The sequence below is a fragment of the Prionailurus bengalensis genome, chromosome D3 (assembly GCF_016509475.1).
Source record: "Prionailurus bengalensis isolate Pbe53 chromosome D3, Fcat_Pben_1.1_paternal_pri, whole genome shotgun sequence".
NCBI lineage: Eukaryota > Metazoa > Chordata > Mammalia > Carnivora > Felidae > Prionailurus > Prionailurus bengalensis.
In genome coordinates this window covers 36,568,038-36,586,973 of record NC_057356.1, presented here as the reverse complement: position 1 = coordinate 36,586,973, position 18,936 = coordinate 36,568,038, and the positions used below count along the sequence as shown (strand labels likewise).

The 18,936-nt window shown below is 45.2% G+C and overlaps 1 protein-coding gene across 9 annotated transcripts in view; it reads left to right on the top strand.

Moving 5' to 3' along the window:
- Positions 1-215: 215 nt before the first annotated feature.
- The window catches only part of PTPRM (protein tyrosine phosphatase receptor type M), a 798,103-nt gene continuing 779,382 nt past the window's right edge, over positions 216-18,936 (top strand). For all 9 annotated transcript variants that reach the window (XM_043558322.1, XM_043558320.1, XM_043558321.1 and 6 more), the window contains exon 1: positions 216-813. In XM_043558322.1, the coding sequence (XP_043414257.1) occupies positions 741-813 (73 nt within the window). In that variant the 5' untranslated portion in view covers positions 216-740. The remainder of the gene's footprint in view (positions 814-18,936) is intronic.

Below are 18,936 nucleotides of genomic sequence, written 5' to 3'. Positions count from 1 at the left end.
AGAGCACAAGACGCGGCTGGGGAGAGGAGGGAGAGAGAGAGAGGGTGGAAACAGTGTCGTCGCTCCTCTCCGCGCGGGTGACGCTGCACCGGCGGCGGCGGCGGCCGCCCCCAGCCGAGCTCCCTCCCGGAGGCGCCGCGGCCGCCGAGCGCAGGGGCGCGGGCCGGCGGGGCTGGGCGCTCACGCCCTCTAGCGGGCCGCGGCGGCGCCGGGCGGCCGTGACGTGGGCGCTCCCTTCAGCCGGCCTGCGGGGCACCGCCAGTCAGTCGGGGAGCAAGAGCCCCGCGCGGAGCCGGCGCGGGCTCGGCCATCCGCGCACCGCCGCCCCCGGCGCTGGGCTCGTGGCTGGCGGCGGAGAGGGGGCGGGCAGGACGCACGCGCCCACCGCCACGGCCGCGGCCGGCGCCTCAGGTCCCGAGCAGGGGAAGCGGAGCGGCGGCGGGTGCAGGCGCCGGAACGGAGGGCGGATTTTGGCTCCGCGGGCGCGCCCTCCGCTCCCTCTCGCAGCCGCGCTGGACGCCGAGTGGGGCAGGCGGCGGCGGAGGAGGACCCAGGACCCCGACCCCCGGAGCCGCTAGAGTTCGGACTTCTGCAACTGTTGGCACTTCGGGGCTCCGGCTCTGTTTTTGGCTGTTTACCTTTCTCTTCTGGCTGCCTGGAAACCCAAGCTCCCGTCCGCCCTCCGCCCTCGCGCGCCCACCCAGCGCCGCCTGGGAGCGGCCCGGCGCACACTCGGCAACATGAGGAGACTTGGGACTTGCCTGGCGACTTTGGCCGGACTTTTGCTAACTGCGGCAGGGGAGACATTTTCAGGTAAGCGGGACCGTTTGTGCCGCCGCCGGGGACGCGCGGGCCGGAGCGGGGGCCCGGGACGCCGGCAGCTCCCGGCGGGGAGAGCCCGAGGCGGGCGGCGGGTCCGGGTTGGGGGCGCGGTGGGCAGACACAGCTGCTGCCCGTTAGCCGGCGCTGGGCGAGGGGCCGGCGGGGATCGCAGGCATCGGCGATTCGGACGGCCGGAGAGAGCGTGCCCCGAGCACTAGCCTCGAAGCGGGGACCCCCTTCTCGCCCTCACCCCTCCGGGGCCTGGGCTCGTGCTCTGGCGAACCGCTGCCACTGCGAGTCCCTGGCCGGCTCGTAAAAGAACAGCAGAAAACTTTGCTTGAAGTTCGGCGCTGCAGCCCGGGGCCGCCGGGCGTGGGCGCTGCGCGATCCCTACGACCCGGAGCAGCGGCCGGGCCTGATTGCCGGTCCCCGGCTGCGCCCGTGGCGATCGTCCAGACCCGGTAGCAGCTCCGGTGGTGGCGACCGCCCGGCGCCCTGCGGTCCCTGCTGCCGCCCCCCAAGCCCCTCTCGGCCGGTGACCCCTGGCTCATCCAGGCGGTTGCGCAGCAGCTCCGGAGAGCCTAGGCGGGCGTTCCTCGTCGGTCCCAGCGGGAGGACCCGGCAGCCCGGGAGGGAGAGGCCAGGATCCCAGGCCCCGGGCCAACGCGGCCTTGCGCCCTCAGGGCCCCATCTACCCGCCTCCGGCCCCCAGCGGAGCGCTGAGGCCAGTGGCAACTTGTTAACCCAGCCGCGCCGCCGAGGGTCCCAGGTGGGAAGGAAAGGGACTGTGCGTGCAAGTGTGTGTGTGAGTGTGCGCGCGCGTGGGTCTCCTAGCGCGGCCGGGGGCGTGCCGAGCCGGGAGGGGCCCCTCGCCGAGAGGACCTGTAGACTCCAGGCGTGTGTGTATGTGTGGGAGGGGGGGGGGGTGGTCAGGCGTGGGGCCCAACGCCGCGCAGTGTTAGGGGGTTTATCTCTAGGTTGCCATCAATACCTGGAGCACACACGTGGGTGGATGGGCCAGACTCGTGCACATTTGCACACTTTCTCATGTGTATTAGTTTCATTAAGGTCCACGTACAATGGTGGCGCTGGGCTTCTTGTTTTTAGTTAAATAAAAACCCCGCTATTTGAGCGTAAACTTGGGTTGCATAATAGGTTTGTATCATTATTAGGGAGGAATGAATAAGTTGGACCTTTTAAAAGAATTTTTGGTGAAGGAGCTTTTCACTGACAGTAAAACGCGTATTCTAACCATCGGAGAGGTTTGGCTGTCTAGTCTGTGGAAACGTACAGTTTTACTTTTTTTGGAGTCCTGGGTTCACAGAGGCACAGACGCCTGTGTCCCGTGTGTTGCTGAGCTACAGGACCCTTGACCACAGTTGGCCGGAGAGATGAGAATGAGATCGTGGTTGGCAGATTGCTCTGTGGTGTGAAATCCAAACTGTCAACTTCAATAAAGAAGTACCCTTTCCCTAAGTTTAATATTTCCTTAACTGTCTAGTAATTGCACGTGCTCCAGAGGGCTTAAAATGATACACTGCTGTCTGATATAAAATTGATGCAGATTTTGGCCTTATTAGCGAATTATGGAGTTAGACTCACCAGTTTTAGAGCCTTGTAACTCATTAGTGTTAGAAGCCAAATATGAGGGCCTTAGTGATGGTTTTCTCCTTATTAAGATTCATAAGTCCCTGCCTGGGATTTGTTAAAAGTTAAGCCTGTCGAATAGCGTTTGGGTGGATTTTTAAGTTGTGTGCAAGGGGATGGAAACAAATATTTATGTAGCTTATTTCAAGCCTCACTCATTCATCATTAAAAAAGGACTTCAGCATTAGATAGTACTGGCCTGTGTCCTTGTTAAGGCTGATTTAAACTGTCAAACCCCAAGAAACTTTGACTAAAATTTAGCCATATTTTTTTTTCAGAGGAAATAATATCATTCTGTTTGTGGGTGTGCTTACCTTTTGTTTGGAAAGCCAGAGTTATTCTAGTGTGTTAATGGCTAAAGGGGAAAGGAAGGGCAATATCCGAGAGACTGCTTGGAAATGTTGAAATTCTAAATATTTGAAGTTGGTAAATTTTGTGTGTGCGGCGATCAGGTATGTTGCCATGCATTATGGTTTTTTCTCTCCACTTTGCATATTAGGTAGTATAGGCATGAGGCACTTAATGCTTTGGAAAAGTGAGTTTCTTTGTGTATGCTGGGAAAGTTATGAGCGACAATGATTCTTATTTCTTTTTAGGATTCTTCTGGAAATTGTAATAATTGGCTGCTTTTTTCCCCTGACACACCTTATGTGATAATCGGTTTTAGAGGTAGAGGAGATAGATTGTAAGCTCCTTGAAGGCAAAGTCAGTATTTTTTTCCTTCTTGGTTCCCCATAAAACCCTTAACATGAAGCCTTAGATCTAATAGGCAATCACAATTTTTAGACTAGAACACTAATGTGAACGCTGACCATTTGCAAATAGTCGCTTTGTATCTGAATTAACTGACACAGAAGGGAGGGAGAGGAATGATTGTAGGAAGTTAGACTTGACTGACATTTCTCTGCCTTTGAAATGAGTATTTTCCAGAAGGGGTTCTCCTTAGCTCACCCAATGGCTTAAATGACGAGATTTTGTGTGAATGGTGGCGGGTTTTTTGTGTGACTAAGATTTATACACACGGGACGTTGCTCTTCCCTTTCTGCAGTGCTCATAATCTCGTGTCCTCTTCAGGAAGGACTGGAATTTATATATTTATTAATTAATCATTTCTAGAGGCGGACTATAGGAAATTTGGAGTCCAGAGATCAGAAATAGAATGCTAAACTTACTGGAAGAAAAAAAGAATTCAGTGTGTGGTTCATGTGGGCTTTATGTACTATAAACATGCCATTTAAAAAATGGTTTTCCATCTTTACAATTTCTAATTTGTTAATATTCTTGGAATTTCTAATGCCAGTATTCTTGTTGGAGGCTCACTTTCCTGCCCTCTAGGCTTTTAATGGTCATTAAAAATAACTTGTTGGGGCGCCTGGGTGGCTCAGTTGGTTAAGCGTCCGACTTCGGCCTGGGTCATTCGGCCTGGGTCATGATCTCACAGTTTGTGAGATCGAGCCCTGCATCAGGCTCTGTGCTGACAGCTTGGAGCCTGGAGCCTGCTTTGGATTCTGTGTCTCTCTCTCTCTCTCTGCACCTCCCAGCTCATGCTTGCACTGTCTCTGTCAAAAATAAATAAACTTAAAAAAAAAAAAACTATTGTAAAAAGGAACACAAGTCAGCCTCAAGAAAGTTAAGTCATTTTACTTTTGTTTGAAATTCTCCTTTTTCATGTGAGAAGCCAAATAGCTGGCAGGTCATTCTTCTTTGACCCAATTTCTTAAAAGCCGAATTGTAATATATTTAATACAACAGAGTATTTAGTTTTACATTATAATGGGACTGGTGTGTTAAGTTCTCTTAAAACTCTGGTTTGCAGAGATAGAAATACAAGCAGATCTGGCCCTTTGTTTCTACCACAGTGTTTGGAATAAATTAAACCTTACCATATCCTTGTGAATTTGGGACTCTTGTGGAAAAGTTTATTTTAAAAATACTCTTTAAAGGCTATTTGTGGGAAAAACAGCCGACATCTGAATAAAAAGTCTATAGTTTAGTCGGCAGTCCTGTACCAATGTTTCATTTCTTAGTTTTGGACTTCGGTGAGGGTTATGTCAGATGTAAACATTAGGAGAGGCAGGTGAAGCGTTGTACTTGGAAGCTGTACTATCTTTTGCAGCTTTCTTGTAAGTCTAAGCTTATTTTAAAATACAAAATATTAAGGTACACTTTATAAAGAGTGGGAGTAGATTTGTTGAGCATTGTGACTTATTTTTCTTTTTCAGGTAACTATAGTCATGACACTTTATATTTTTATGGTGCTTTAACTAGATTGATAATTCACGTGATGGAAATACTTCAAATTTAGATCAGTGAGCATGAAAGAAATATGCGTAGAAAATTACTATAACATTTTTAGTGTTACGTGTATGTAAAGAAGTATTTACTGCTTGAGCGTAATAAATTGTGCCGATCTGGAAAATTACAGGTTTTAGTCTTTCATGTTTCCAATGGGTTATTATACAGTTTTTCAGAAGTGAAGTTACTTACATATCATGATGTATGGGTAAGTATGTATATAGCTTGAGTAATAATGAAAGTTCTGAAAGAACTTTCCTTAATGGACAAATAATCCAATTTGTGTCTTCAGATTATATAAACACTGGATGAAAGAAGCAAAGCCTTTACTTTTGGCAAAAGTTGGTTTTAGAATTTAAATATTTCTGTGGCAATTCTGTAAAAGTTGATGGCTTATTCAAATTTTTCCATGATGGTTCCATAACAATTTTAGTAACATTCCAAGAACCGATAGGTTGTATGTGTCTGTTTTGGTAGAGGAATCGTGTTTTGGATTCAGTATTGTTTCCTTTCAGTTTTCATTTCAGGTTTTATCAAGTTTTCTAGAATGAGCATGTATTATCTGAATCTCCTAAGACTTAGCTTTCAGCGAGGGGTCAGGCACGTTGATAAGTAGTTACATATTTGTTCAGCAGTATAATATTTTTCTTGAGGGTGGTGTCTACAATCCCAGGCTTTTTACTTTAATTTTGAGCTTCTTGGCTTTGAAGACCAACTTTCCCACCAACTTTCTTACAGTTTCGTCTCTCAGTTGCTTATTATCTCCACGAACGTAACACATTAATAAGCTCATTTTGTAAGTGAGCAAAGGTTTCATTACTAATGGGTTTCAGACTCAGTAGTGAAACATTTAAAAAGATCCAAAATAATAGAAGCCTCCCATCATAAGAGGGTGCAGCTTCTCGGGTTCCTAAAATCTTGCTGTGGTTTCCAGTGTAGTGGCCAGAAAGCCCGAGCTTCTTCTGTGGCTCTGAAAAACCCAACAGAAAAGTAAGTAGGGGCTGGTGTTGGGCGGGGAGCAGGAAAGCGTTAGTCACCAACCTTGGGAGTCTGTAGTGCCCCCGCCATTGAGTAGAAGTGTGTAAGAGACAAATGAAAGAAGAAAACGGGCATGAGAAGAAAAGTGTTGTGTGCTCAGGCATCAGTGACATTAGTTCTGGAGGTCCTAGCAGAGGAGGGTCCCTGCCCTTACACCCTCCTTGCTCTTAAGGATGGAACTTGTGGAAAGGAAAGGAAAGGTAATCAAAAGAGTGACAGGTAGGTCGTTCTTACATCCTGCACCTCAGCAGCTTTAGGTGGCCTTGGGGAGGGCCTGGGGGTATTGAGCCAAGTGTTGATGGCAAGCCGAGTTTAAATCTGCACTTCTTAAAACTTGGTGTGCCCCAGGAGCACCTGCGGTGGCCCTTCTCAGTGTTAATTTCTAGGGCTGAGCTATGGCGATTGTAAGGTGGAAGGTTCATGGAAGGTCTCACAGCATCTCACCACGTAATCCTGGTTTGTGGCCACGTTTTGGGACATGTTGATCTAAAAAAGCAGTTCTTAAAGTGCTGTCCTTGGACCAGCAGCGTGAGAGCATCCCTTTGGAACTTGTGAAACATGCCCGACTCTTGGCCCCACCCAGACCTGCTGAATCTGAAACCGGAGGAGGGTTTCAGGCTGCTGTCTGTGTTGCAGGAAGCCTTTGAGAGCGTTCAGATGCTTGTAAGAACTACTTTTCCCGAAGAGCCAGGATCCTCCTTTTGCAACGTCAGCCTACCTTGACAAGAGTTGAAAGAGAACCATGGGTAAAAATAGAAGTCACGTTCATGCACTTATTGGCCTCCTGATGAACACAGCCAAAATTATGAACAGACTGACGTGACTGCGCTATGATTCTCAGCCTCTTAGGTGAAACCGCCAGTGTGACATTTCAAATGATAGTCTTATCAGGGGAAGATCTTGGAGCCAGCCGGTTGTTAAAACTTAAATGAAAAAGTTTTCTGTAATTTTACTTACCCCAACATAAAGTTTTAATTAAAACTTGTGGTAATGATTAGCCACTGGAAATTTTTCTGGGTGGATATTGTGTATAGAAGGTATTTGTTGGTTTGTTGTAATAAGTGCACAGCCCAGTGTGTCTGTAAAATAATGCCTTTCGTTCAAGTAAATATTGAGCACTTCCTGTTTGTAAAGCCCCTTGACAGGGGAGCATTGGGAGGGGTGGTAGTGGGCAAAGATAAGAAACATACAGTTATGATGCTTTGTCCATTTATGAGAAGTTTCCAAACCCACTGAAATAGAATAGAAACAGTTCTGTCTTTGGAGAGCACTGGAAATTAATGTACGTGAAATCTGGAGTTTCAATGTGGAAATCAAAGGAAACTGTGCCTTTGGAAATGAACTCAACTTCCAGATAGAAAAAGGGTTTTCATTACCCTTCTCTTCAGGGTACCGCCAGTGCACATCCGAAAATAGAGCTGATTTCTGTTTTCCGCAAAAGACAGACATCGCCGTCTCTGTCATTTAACACCCCAGGTAACTAAAAGCGCTCGGCACGTTACTTAACAGATTTATCTTGACAATGTTGTCACCAGACTTTCCGAGAATCAAGGTGCCGAGTGCTCCCCACAAGGCGGGCTGGCCTCCTGCTTCCTGCTCCTCCTGCTTGTGATCCGGAGCTGATCACTAGGTGTAGCTACATCCTTAGACCCACCTGCCTGAGCCGGGAGAGGCCCAGACTTACCCACCTGAGGCTTCCTGCTCTCATTTACTTACAGCTGAAGGAAGGATGCTGTTTAGTGCATCTTCCTCTGCCTGTCCGCGCGTCTTACTCTTTTCTGTAAGCTTAAACTCTTTCACGGAAGTTTTGGTTCCAGTAGTTGTAATCTTTAGTTTGTTGTGGTGCAGCCCTCACCCAAAGGCAACTTTAAACTGGTCTGTGATCTTCTTTCTCGTTTGTGTCTTTTGCTGTATCATATGTTGCTGCTATTCTATATATAGCAGCGGGGCTAGAAGAAGTAGTGTATGTCTGCCAAGTAAGAGTTCATCTTCACCTGTGGCTGTGCTCCATCAGGCCTTTGAGCAGTAGCCCAGAAAGAGGCAGTGGGGGGGGGGGGGGGTGTAGAGCCAGGGGCAGGTGTGTATCATCGGTGGGAAGTGGCTGTGGGCTGTTGCTTACTTAGCCTGCGAGAGATTACTTCTGTGGCATTGCGGTTTAGGTTTATAGTTGGGGAAGTCCTTACAGTTTGCACTGGAAATCTGATCCAGTTAATTTTCCTGCTTACCACGCGGAAGACTAATGAGTCATTAAACACTTTTTATATGAAGCGCAAGTGTTGGAAGCAAGAGGAAGGCGGAGGATAGGATGGAAGGCAGGGTCACTCACTTTATATCTGGGGCTGATGGGGGGGGCTGTGACCTCGAAGGCCAGAGAGCAGTGATTGCAGCATGTGAGGGAGAAGATGAATGAGAGCAGAGTTGTCAGGGACTTGTCAGAACAGATGAGTTTTTGGCATCTCCCTTGGAGGAAAAGGCCACCGTTTAACAGAGTGATTTATTTCAAAATGCAACAGCCTAAGCAGAAGCAAAGCATTTACTTTTTATGGGCGGCAAAGCATAAAAGCTTATAGAGCATCAGTTTGTTTTCAGATGGGTGAATATTCATTTTGATCTCTTTCCTAGTCAATATGCAGAAAGCAGATTTATTGCACTGAAGGAGGAGAATGTGTTTTAGTTTGCATCACCATGGAAGGCAGAGACCCCATTCCTTCTCCCCAGCTTCTAGCTGTGGAATCCAAGCAGGTTCACAGGAAGGCTGCTGACAGCAGGTGACAGGGAACTGGACCACACCCAATTGGCAGTCGGTGTTCCATGGATCCTGTTAGATCTCTTTTCTCAGTTGGAGTGTCTTGAGCTACTTTAAATCATGTCCCAACCACATGCTTGAGATGAACTCATTGTACATTCTCTGGATACAAAATTATAAAGTAGCCTAAAGCATTACCTTTAAAATAAATTATACTGATAATATATAAAATAAAAATCAAATCACTGAGCAATGTTTAGCATGTATTAATGTGTATCAATCACTTAATATATTTGTGGAATGAATATGGAAATGAATTAAATTCTCTTGGGGGAGAAAAATATAAAATGACTTATACTTACTACATGTTTTTTTTTTTTTTTCCCCTATCAAGTTTAGCTTTTTTGAGCATCTGGCATAACTTTAATAATAGGCCCAGGCTATGGATTTTGTGTTTGGTACCCTTAGCAATTTATAGGCATGTAGATAGTATTTAGTTACTAAGTTTAGAGGAGAAAGTGTTACTTTTTGTTACCTGAATATATGAAAGTTAAACTGTAATTTTATCATGTATAATATAAATGTATTAATCAGGTACTGTTCTACAGCAGAAGTTTGCTAAAAATGGAATTTATCATATGGTAGGTTTATCGTGACTCTAGGAGGATTTGATTTTAGTCACTGGTAAATTAAAAGAACCGTGGTCTCACCAGTAAGAAGGTTCCATAACAGGGTGTCATGTATATTATCTCTGCTGGTTTTATTTCTGGTACCGAATGAAATTAATTATACTTAGAGCCCACTTTTGCACATTAACATCCAGCTCATCCTCAGTAGAGCCGGCATGCTCTGGTTCCTTTTTCATTCGGTATGGTATACACTCAGGTGATGAAACTTCATAAAACGAGGTCACCTTGACAACAGTCTCATAAACTGTGTTCTCTGCTTCCTTGACTTTTGAAATCTAGACCACTGAATATGGTGTGAGATCTCCACAATTATCCACTGGCATTATGGCCTGTGTGTGTGTTATGGGAGTTCTTGCCCTATTTTCTCAGTCAGTTACCATTTTCGTCCTATTTGTCTGGGTTTTCAGGGAGCCCCTCCTTGTCTTCCAGCAGGGGGTCACTGTGCAAGCATGTCCTGTGTTGCTGACCCTCAGAAGGTTTGGAGTGGGGGGGGGTGTGGGGGGCCTGCCTGGCCGTGGAGGGCCTTTGACAGCTGGAGGATGTTGAGGCTTTGACGTCAGCTATGGGTTCCTTGGGATTTGGAAAGAAGGGCAGTTCTCCCTCCCCCCCGGCCCGACAGATCAGGTGTTCCTGATTTTGGAACAAGGCTTCTGAATTGCCTTGTGGCCTTGGGTATGCTGTTGAATTTTTCTGAGTCTTAGTTTTCTTTCTGGAAAAGTACCTTGCAGGATTATCATAAAGACTAACCAATGCCATGACATTAGGAGGGCTCTTGAGGTGACAGGGTTGTGTCTGTTTAGTCATGAGGAAGAGAGGAGATTGGTCAGTTTTGCAACGTCCATGTCCATTGTGGGTTTAACCATGTGAACCCACTGTTCTTGTAAGTCAGAAACGGTCGACTATTGACAGTTTCATATAGTTCAAACTAATAGGTTCCCTTTCTGGGCCCAAGGGGTTGATAGTGGTCATACCTGGAAGCTGTAAAAGTGACATGTATGTCAGTGTGGTTATACACATACATATGTTATAAATACTTGGCCAATATTGTGTTTTAAAAGGGAAAAAAAGCTGAAAGTAGCAAAGTGATCACCTCGAATTGGAACCATGCAAAGCCAACACTACTCAATAGCATGGAAGGTGGTACTCCACCTGTGTTCAAGTCACATGAGGCTCCTAGACTCATATTCCTGGCCCCACAGACCCACTGAGTCAGAATCTGTGGAACGGGGCCACAGAAACTGGTGGAGAAACATCTCAGATAATCTTGATGCTTGTAAAAGTCGAAAGACTACTAGTAAGAAAACAGCAGTGGCTCACAGACCATGCCCTTTGGAGAACTTTTCACATCTTCTCCAGTTAGTGTTAAGAAATCATCTAAAGATCATCACGTGGATTTTTAGACCAAATTATCAATTGACTGAAGAGTATTTCTTTTATGAAGCAGAGGCTTTCTGGTGTCAGAAGAAAACATGAATTATGAAACAAGGCATTTTATAGAAACTTGGCTGTTTTGTACCCTTCTTTCAACTTGGTGACCTCTAGTAAATGTGCTGTCAGTCTGGAATTTTTAGGATATAATAAAAGAATAAAGACATTTCAGGGTAATCAGAACACAGTGACTTTACATCTTCAGATTTGCAGCTCTGAGCCGCATTTTGAGATGACTCACTCATAGAAGAGAATGAGACAAGATGGCATTGGGAATAATATTTTCCAGCACTTATTCCTTTATATCATGTTCATTGAAACATGGACACTGTAGAATAATTGGTCTTAGGGGCCCCATAAGGGGGCCAAAAGCTTGGCATTTTGATTGTAGTAGTTCCTAAAAGACTCACAAACCTCAAAATGGGAATACCAGTCTGCTAAAGGCACTTGAAATTTCTACCAGCTCATCATTTTGACCAAGGAAGAAAGGTGCTTGTTGAAATGTCATGTCTGGGAGAGGTGGCTCATTAAGTCATCTTAATATGACATCCCCAACTAGCTGTCACCTTGATAAGTTGACATCCTTAGATGTCAGATTTCTTACTCGTTAAATGAAGACATTCGATTCAAGGATCTATAAGGTCTCTCCAATCACTTAGACTATGAGGATTGTCATCTTAGTTCACATTAATTTGTCAGATAGCATGGTGTTAAAAGAGTGAGACCTGGATCAATGGGGTATTTTTGGTAGATGAGGATGGGAGAAATGTCTAGAACATTGGGTCCAATCTAAAAGAGTATCTGATACAGCATGAAGTTGCTTGTTAGAAGGAAGTTGGAGGAATGTCTGAATGATTTTAGATGCTTCCCACATTTGCTGTAGCTGCCTCTGCACAAATGAAGCTCATTCTTTTCCTCCATGCAGAGAATGTATTTGCCATTCATAGGTGCCATCAAAGGCTTTGCTGCAAGCAGACTGAAGTCTGTGATTTTCTACTTAAATTGTGGCAACAGATATAAGCCTCATTTCGGGGGCTTGGAATTGATAGTAATAAGTGATAGTCGTGTATTGAGCACTAATTATGTGCTAGGTACCGTGTCGAGAGAATATGATATTTTCAAACCCATTGCTGCACAGTAGCTAATAAAAGCTTGGCTGAGAGCAGGGATGAGAGCTTTGGGAGGTAAAGCCGTCTCCGTTTCTAACAGAGCGGGTCATCTGGGCATAGAGTATGTGCACCATACATCCTCCCTCCCCATACACACAGGTGCAGAGTGGCCTTTTCCTGATTTACGCTTTGATTTGATGCTACCTATCTGTAGCGAGGTGTGCTCTATGCAAAAGTGTTTCTGATGGAATGTCGTTTCAACATGTTCTGATGTTTCAGGACATGCTGTGGAATCTTTATAATGGCCTTCTGGGGAGATTTCCTCCTGGGTCTTAGTTCCAGGAAAAGGTGTGACTCTTCTGTGCACTTAGTTTCTTCTTGTGGACATAGAATTGTATAACCCATCAAGTTTTCCTCTTTATGTTGGCTGTTAGAAAGCCAGATTCAAATGTGTGTTCTGTGATGGTAAGGACATTTTTGAATGGGAAAACCTCAGTTAAAGCTGGCCTTCTTCGGGGCGCCTGGGTGGCTCGGTCGGTTTGAGCGTCCGACTTCGGCTCGGGTCATGATCTCACGGTCCGTGGGTTCGAGCCCCGCGTCGGGCTCTGTGCTGACAGCTCGGGGCCTGGAGCCTGTTTCGGATTCTGTGTCTCCCTCTCTCTCTGCCCCTCCCCTGTTCATGCTCTGCCTCTCTCTGTCTCAAAAGTAAATAAACGTTAAAAAAAAAAAAAAGCCGGCCTTCATCAAACGGGGAATTTGTTGGCCCTCGTGACAGAGAAGGCTGTGTGAAGGCTCAACACAGCCATTGGGGTTCTGAGCCTTCTTCTGTAAACATCTTTCCTCTTTATATGGTGTTTCTAAGGGGTTATAGGCTGAATCCTCCAGCTCTAAGCCTAGTGGGAAGAGAGATTCTGTACCCCCAAAGTACAGACCACTTCTGCTAGTGGGCTCACTGAGTCAGCTCATATCACCTGTTTCCACTTTAACTTCATGCTCTGCTTGACCTGCCCACTGGACCAGGCATGTGGCCAACTCACATGGATCACACAGACCAAGAGTGAGGAAATGGAAGTTTCTCCATGGAGAAATGGGTTCTGTGACCAGTTGAAGAGAGTGGATGCTGGGTGGGCAAAAAGCAGTAAAATGCCCAGAGTGACATTCTGTGCAATAGAACCTTGTATCCGATTTCTTTTTCTGACCTGATACTTAATCTCCTGTTCACTTTTCTTACTTCATTCTAATGTATCTTGCTGTATTTTATGTGCCATTATAAATGCACTAAATCTTTGGAACTAAGTGATGGTAACAAAGTAAATGAGTTCCTAATCTTAACGTCAGGGTCAGTTCAAATGCAGCTTTGGTGTGTGTGCATTTCTTTTACTTCCTAGTGACACCATAGAACACATTCAAAGCTCACTCACTGAAGAACACAGGTAGGAAGATGGTAGGGGTGGTTATTATAGCCCAGTGTAGTACTTCTCCAACTTATTTTTTAAAGCATCAGAATATTCCCATTAAGCAAAATTTTACATAGGTGGAAAAGCATAACAATATTTTGGTTACACAAAATTTTATATGAGAAGATTAAAACAAAAGATTCCCCAACTTGGGAAGCAAGGTATAAAGGGTGGTTATTGCTGTGTAACAAAGCTCCCCAAAACTTGGTAGCTTAAAGCAACAAGTTTTCTGTTTGTTTTTTTTTTTTTCTGTTTTTTATGTTTTATGGGGGGAAAGTCTGGTGGGCTAAACTGGGATTGGTATACTTTATGTAAATGTCTTTACTTAGGTGACCTTGGCTGGGCTCTCTTGCTGTTTTGGGGTTGGTTGACTGTAGGTTGCTGTAGGGTAGCCTTGGCTGAAGCAACTGCCCTCTCCTCCTTTATTTTCCAGCATGCAGAGTTTCCAAAGAGAGTGGAAATGTGCCAAGGCCTTTTGGCTTATGCTTGGGAAGGGCACGTTGTCCGTTTTACCTTGTTCTTCTGGTCAAAGCCAGGCCAGCCTAGAGCAAGGGTCGGGAAATAGACCTCAATCGTTGGTGTATGGGGCTGCAGGACCACATTGTAAATAGGGTGGATACAAGGAGAGGTGGAGAATTAGGCCCCACATAGGGTCTGCCAGGCCCCAGTGCCTGTGCTTTGAGATGCCTCTGCTTTGTAGAGCATAGTTGGGAAATCACTGGCAGCATGAGAAAAAAGGAATTTAAGACTGAAAGATCTGTATTCAGGGTCCACCCTGACACTGTCATCTGAAAGGGAAGCTGTTTAATCCCAGTGAACTCAGTTCCTTGTCTGTAATTAGGGTCATTCAGTGGCATTCTGATTCATAGGTTTGCCTCTAAGATCAAATATGATAATGGGCTGTATAAAAAGAAACTTTTACAAACTGTTGTACCTCGGGGTATTCTGAAGGTGATCATAGACCGATTAAGCCTGAGTTCTCATCCTGGCTGTGTCATTTACCAGTTGTGAAAGTCACAGTGCCTCTCGGAGCCAGTTTCTTTATCTGTAAAGAGGGGATGACATCTGCCTCCTTGGTCAGCCTTTGGAAAACATAGTGCCTGGTCTGTAAAGAGCTGTTGTCATTGTCCTTAGAGCCCTAGGACCACAGAATAACCTTCAGGCATTGTCTTGTGTGTTTCCTTTCTGTCTGCAAACCCCAAAGGGTGTGGTTCCCCCAGCTCCAGGTTTTCTTCCATTTGTAATCCAACTCATAAAGCAGCTATTTCCTCTGGCTTCCCAAGGGCCAGGGCAAAGAAAATAGGAACATCGCATGCCACCTACGTGGGGGTCCTTTACATGTTGTTTGCTACCAAAGCAGTCCTCTAAGGTGCAAATGGTGGCACTGTCATACTGTGGTTTACGGAACTGCGGCCCTAACATGTGTTAAGGTGGATACAGCACTGTGGACCCCAAAGGGCTCCATTCCTCCAGTGCCTCTTAAGACCAAACCTTGTGCTCTTCTCCTCGCCTGCTGGGCCCAAAGCACGTGGCATAATTTCCAAGTGTGCTTAACCTGTTTGGTACAGTTTCTCATTTTGATCTTAAAAACAATTGTGAAGTTGGCTTAGCTTGCAGTGCACTGTGGCTATTTTTCAGCCCTCTGAAATAGTAAATTAGAAGAAAAAGTACTTGGCTCCTAAGTAACTGGAATGAAACCAATTGATTAGAGACACTATCCATATTTTTCACCAGCAGAGGAGGGCAGAATGTTGTCTTCTCTGGGGTTTCAAATCCTCTGAATTATGTTTTTATAATTTTTTTTGTGTTTTGTGGGGAGGAGTGTTAAATCCTTTGTAAATCTCTCATCTGTGTGTGTTAGCAGTCTCAGGGGCAAAGTGCCACTAAGGTCAGCGACAATTTATTTTTAGACCTTTCCCTGCAAGTGGAGGTGGGCCGGCCTTTGGAGATTGATGTTAATTACTTTCTGTGGAACAAATTGCATTTTCTTTTGAGGTTGGACAAAGACAAAAGAAGCAAGTAGATCCATATTTGAAGGACCTTTTTTTTTTAATCTGAGAGAGACAGAATGTGAGTGCGGCGGGGGCAGAGAGAGAGGGAGAGAGAGAGAGAATCCCAAGCAGGCTCTGCACTATCAGCACAGAGCCCGATGAGGGGCTCAAACTCAGGAACCATGAAATCATGACCTGAGCTGAAGTGAGATGCTTAATGGACTGAACCACCCAGGCACCCCAGTATTTGAAAGATGTAAAAGCATCTAATGAGTTGGGTCTTACTGTAGTCACCATGAGAAAGAACTCTTTGGTATATAATATTTTACAATGATATGTGCATTGCTTAAATCACTTTTTTTTTCAACATTGTTAGAGATAATTACACCAAAATAGAGTTACTAAGTATTAAAAGAATATTAGCATCCTTCACAGTGATTTAAAAAAGTTTTGGGGCGCCTGGGTGGCTCAGTCAGTTAAGCATCCAACTTGGGCTCACGGTTCATGGGTTTGAGTCCTGCGTCCAGCTCTTTGCCGACAACTCAGAGCCTGGAGCCTGCTTCAGGTTCTCTGTCTCCCTCTCTCTCTCTGCCCCTCCCCCACTCATGCTCTGGCCTTTTCTGATTCTCTCATAAATGAATAAACATTAAAAAAATTCTGAAAATATTAAACAATTCTGGATTTAGATTTTTCACCAAAATCATTTGTGAAATGATGATGACTGTAACAGATGCATATTTATTTCATTTTATTCTTACTTTGGGCAGCTCTCTGAGCAGCTGGAGGTGAAACGAGGTGGTGTGGTCATTGTCAAGGATGAGAGAGATCCTGGGAACGGACCTCGAGGCTCTAATGTTGGCTCCTGCTCTCGTGTGGCATGTGATTTGGGTCTGGTCTCCTAATTGTGACTCAAGTCACAGTAGAATAAAATGGATATTAAAATAACTGCTTAGGGGCGCCTGGGTGGCTCAGTCGGTTGAGCATCCGACTTCGGCTCAGGTCATGATCTCGCAGTTTGTGGGTTCGAGTCCCGCGTCGGGCTCTGTGCTGACAACTCAGAGCCTGGAGCCTGTTTCAGATTCTGTGTCTCCCTCTCTCTCTGACCCTCCCTCGTTCATGCCCTGTCTCTCTCTGTCTCAAAAATAATAAACAATAAAAAAAAAACTGCTTAAAGTGCCTACAGAGATTGCGAGGATCCAATGAAATAATTTAAAAACCTGCTTTCTCACCCGTGAAGTCCTGGCCACGGCCAGCTGCCTTTGCCAGACACACCCTTGTTTGGCTTTGTTTCCGAGTTTCCGCTGGAGTTGGGACGCTGTGTGGGGCTGACCTGTGTTCCTCCCCCTGCCCCTGTGGCCCTCCTGCTAGGCCTGCTTTTGGTGAAACAGAAAAGCTACCAGCCACCAGGTGATTGTTCTCTGTCTCTTTATAAATGGGAAATTGCTATTAAGTTGGCTTTTTGTTTTTTCCTCCTGGGATGCTTTCGGAATGCATATTGTTTTTTCTGTGCTGGACCCAAGGTTATTCTTTCATGCTTCAGTTCTATAGATTAAAATCAAGCACGGGGTGAAAAATCCTCAAAGACTGGAGGTATTTGCAGGGCACATTCTTTTCCAAAGAATAACTACGATATATAAATAATTACCTAGGACTAAGAGTGAGTATGAGGCAGGATGAAGTCTTCCTACCATAGCAAGTGGCTGTGCCTTCTGTGCCAGAGGACTGATGGGTGAGCTCCGTGTTGGGGCCCTGGGATATGCTAGGTACTGAGGATATGAGCATGTCCAAGATGAGGGTTGGCTCACAGGAACTTACGGGAAAGCTCGAGGGGCACACAGGCAAGTTGAAGGCAGGCCTGGCAAGGGAGCTCACAGCTGAGCGTGCAGAAAGAAGAAAGGACCTTGAGCAAGAGCTTTCCAGTGGTCAGCTCACACGGTCCAGGGTTGCAGGTTTCCAGTGGAAACCAGGCACTGCCCCAGAGGCCTGCGGGCACTATTCAGGGTACTGTTCAGAGGGATGGGAGAGGGGTGACCTCTAAGTATTGTCTTTAAAGGTTTTCAAGTTTTTTTTCTCTTAGGTGGGACACCTCCTAAGCAGGTGGTTTTTTTGTTTTTAATTGAAGTGTAATTGACATACAATATTTCATTAGTTTCAGGTATACAATGTTTAGCGATTTGACATTTATATACATTATGCAGTGATGACCATAATAAGTCTAGTTATCGCCTGCAGATGAGTTTTTGAGGTAGTGGAGATGCAGAAGGGGAGAGGCCTGGGAAATTGGAAAGAGGAACAGGCTTCATAGTTGTTGTTTTTTGTTTTTTCTTTGAATTAGAAGATCATGTTGTTGGTGACTTGGCATCTTTCCCTTCAGTCTCCATGCAGTAGATCTTATTTGCTGCTGTATTTAAGGATGAGCTTGTATAGGATGAGAATTTGGCCAGAAGTAGGAAAAGTGTGGGGTGTTGGGGGAAAATTTGGCTTGTTATTCCCATGCCTGATGTCATGGCCCCAGGCTTTCTCTTTTTCTTGTTCCCCGTCCTCCATATTCATCTCGTATAGTAGGTGGGTTTTAAGAGACAGTGGTGAACTAAACAGGTATCTATATCCCACTGCACCGTCACCACTCCTACTGTATTGGAATTATCAGAGGACAGGTACTTGGCATCCTACTTCTCCTCTGAAGGGTGTGGGCAGGACAGTGACTATTGACAGAAAGAAATGGTAAGTGAAAGTTTAACCACTACCATGTCTGTGTCAGGCATTGGTTGGTGCTCTATGTACTTCATTTCTACTCAGCACAGCAGTACTTAAGGGTAGAAGTATTAGAACAAAAGGAAAAGTAATGCTTATTGACTAAATGTCTAGGCATTATTTTATGTACTTTTTTTTATAAGTATTACCTAATTTAATACTGATAACCACCTAAATTACCCCCATTTTACAAACCAGGAAATAAACTCAGAGGCTAAGCAAAGTGCCCGAGCTCAGACAAACTGCAAGGGCAAAGCTGGAGCCTGAACCTGAAGCTGCTAAGCCACAGTGACCGCCAGTTCTTTGTATCAGACACAGTTAGAAGCACTCTGCACACACCATGAACTTGAAATGCTTCTTTTCATGACCCAGGGTTGAAGGATGGATGCTCCAGATGAACAGGGCATTAGGCCCTGAATTGCAGAGTGAACGGACAGAGGAAAATGCCAACTCTTGGGACACTTAGGCTGGCCCCAAGTGGGAGGATGACTCAAAACAGAGTCAACAGATGGGTTTACTCATTATGGAGACTATGTTAAAACATAGCCAACAGAACTGTTAGAGTCAGGAACAAAAGAAGGGATAGGTACTGCTTACTGAGATCTTGGTCTAGAGAAATGATTTCCTTGAGCGAGGAGCCGATGCTGGTAAGTTCCAAGATCTGTGGGCCACTGACCCTGGGTAGTCTTCTAACTTCACGCTTGTGTCTCCAGTCAAGTGACTTAAAGAAATTGGACAATTCCTTGAAAATTGATAAGTTCACATCTGAAATTTTTCATCATAAATTTATACAATTGAGAAGGAGGGAATTTAGGCTCTATGGTAAATATTGACATTTTAATATAAAACAACAATCTTTTAAAGCATCCTTCAGAAACAGCATCAGAATACCAAAGAGATTTGATTCTCTCCATTGTCCATTTAAAAATACATGAACAAGCTTGTATTTAATTGAGAGAC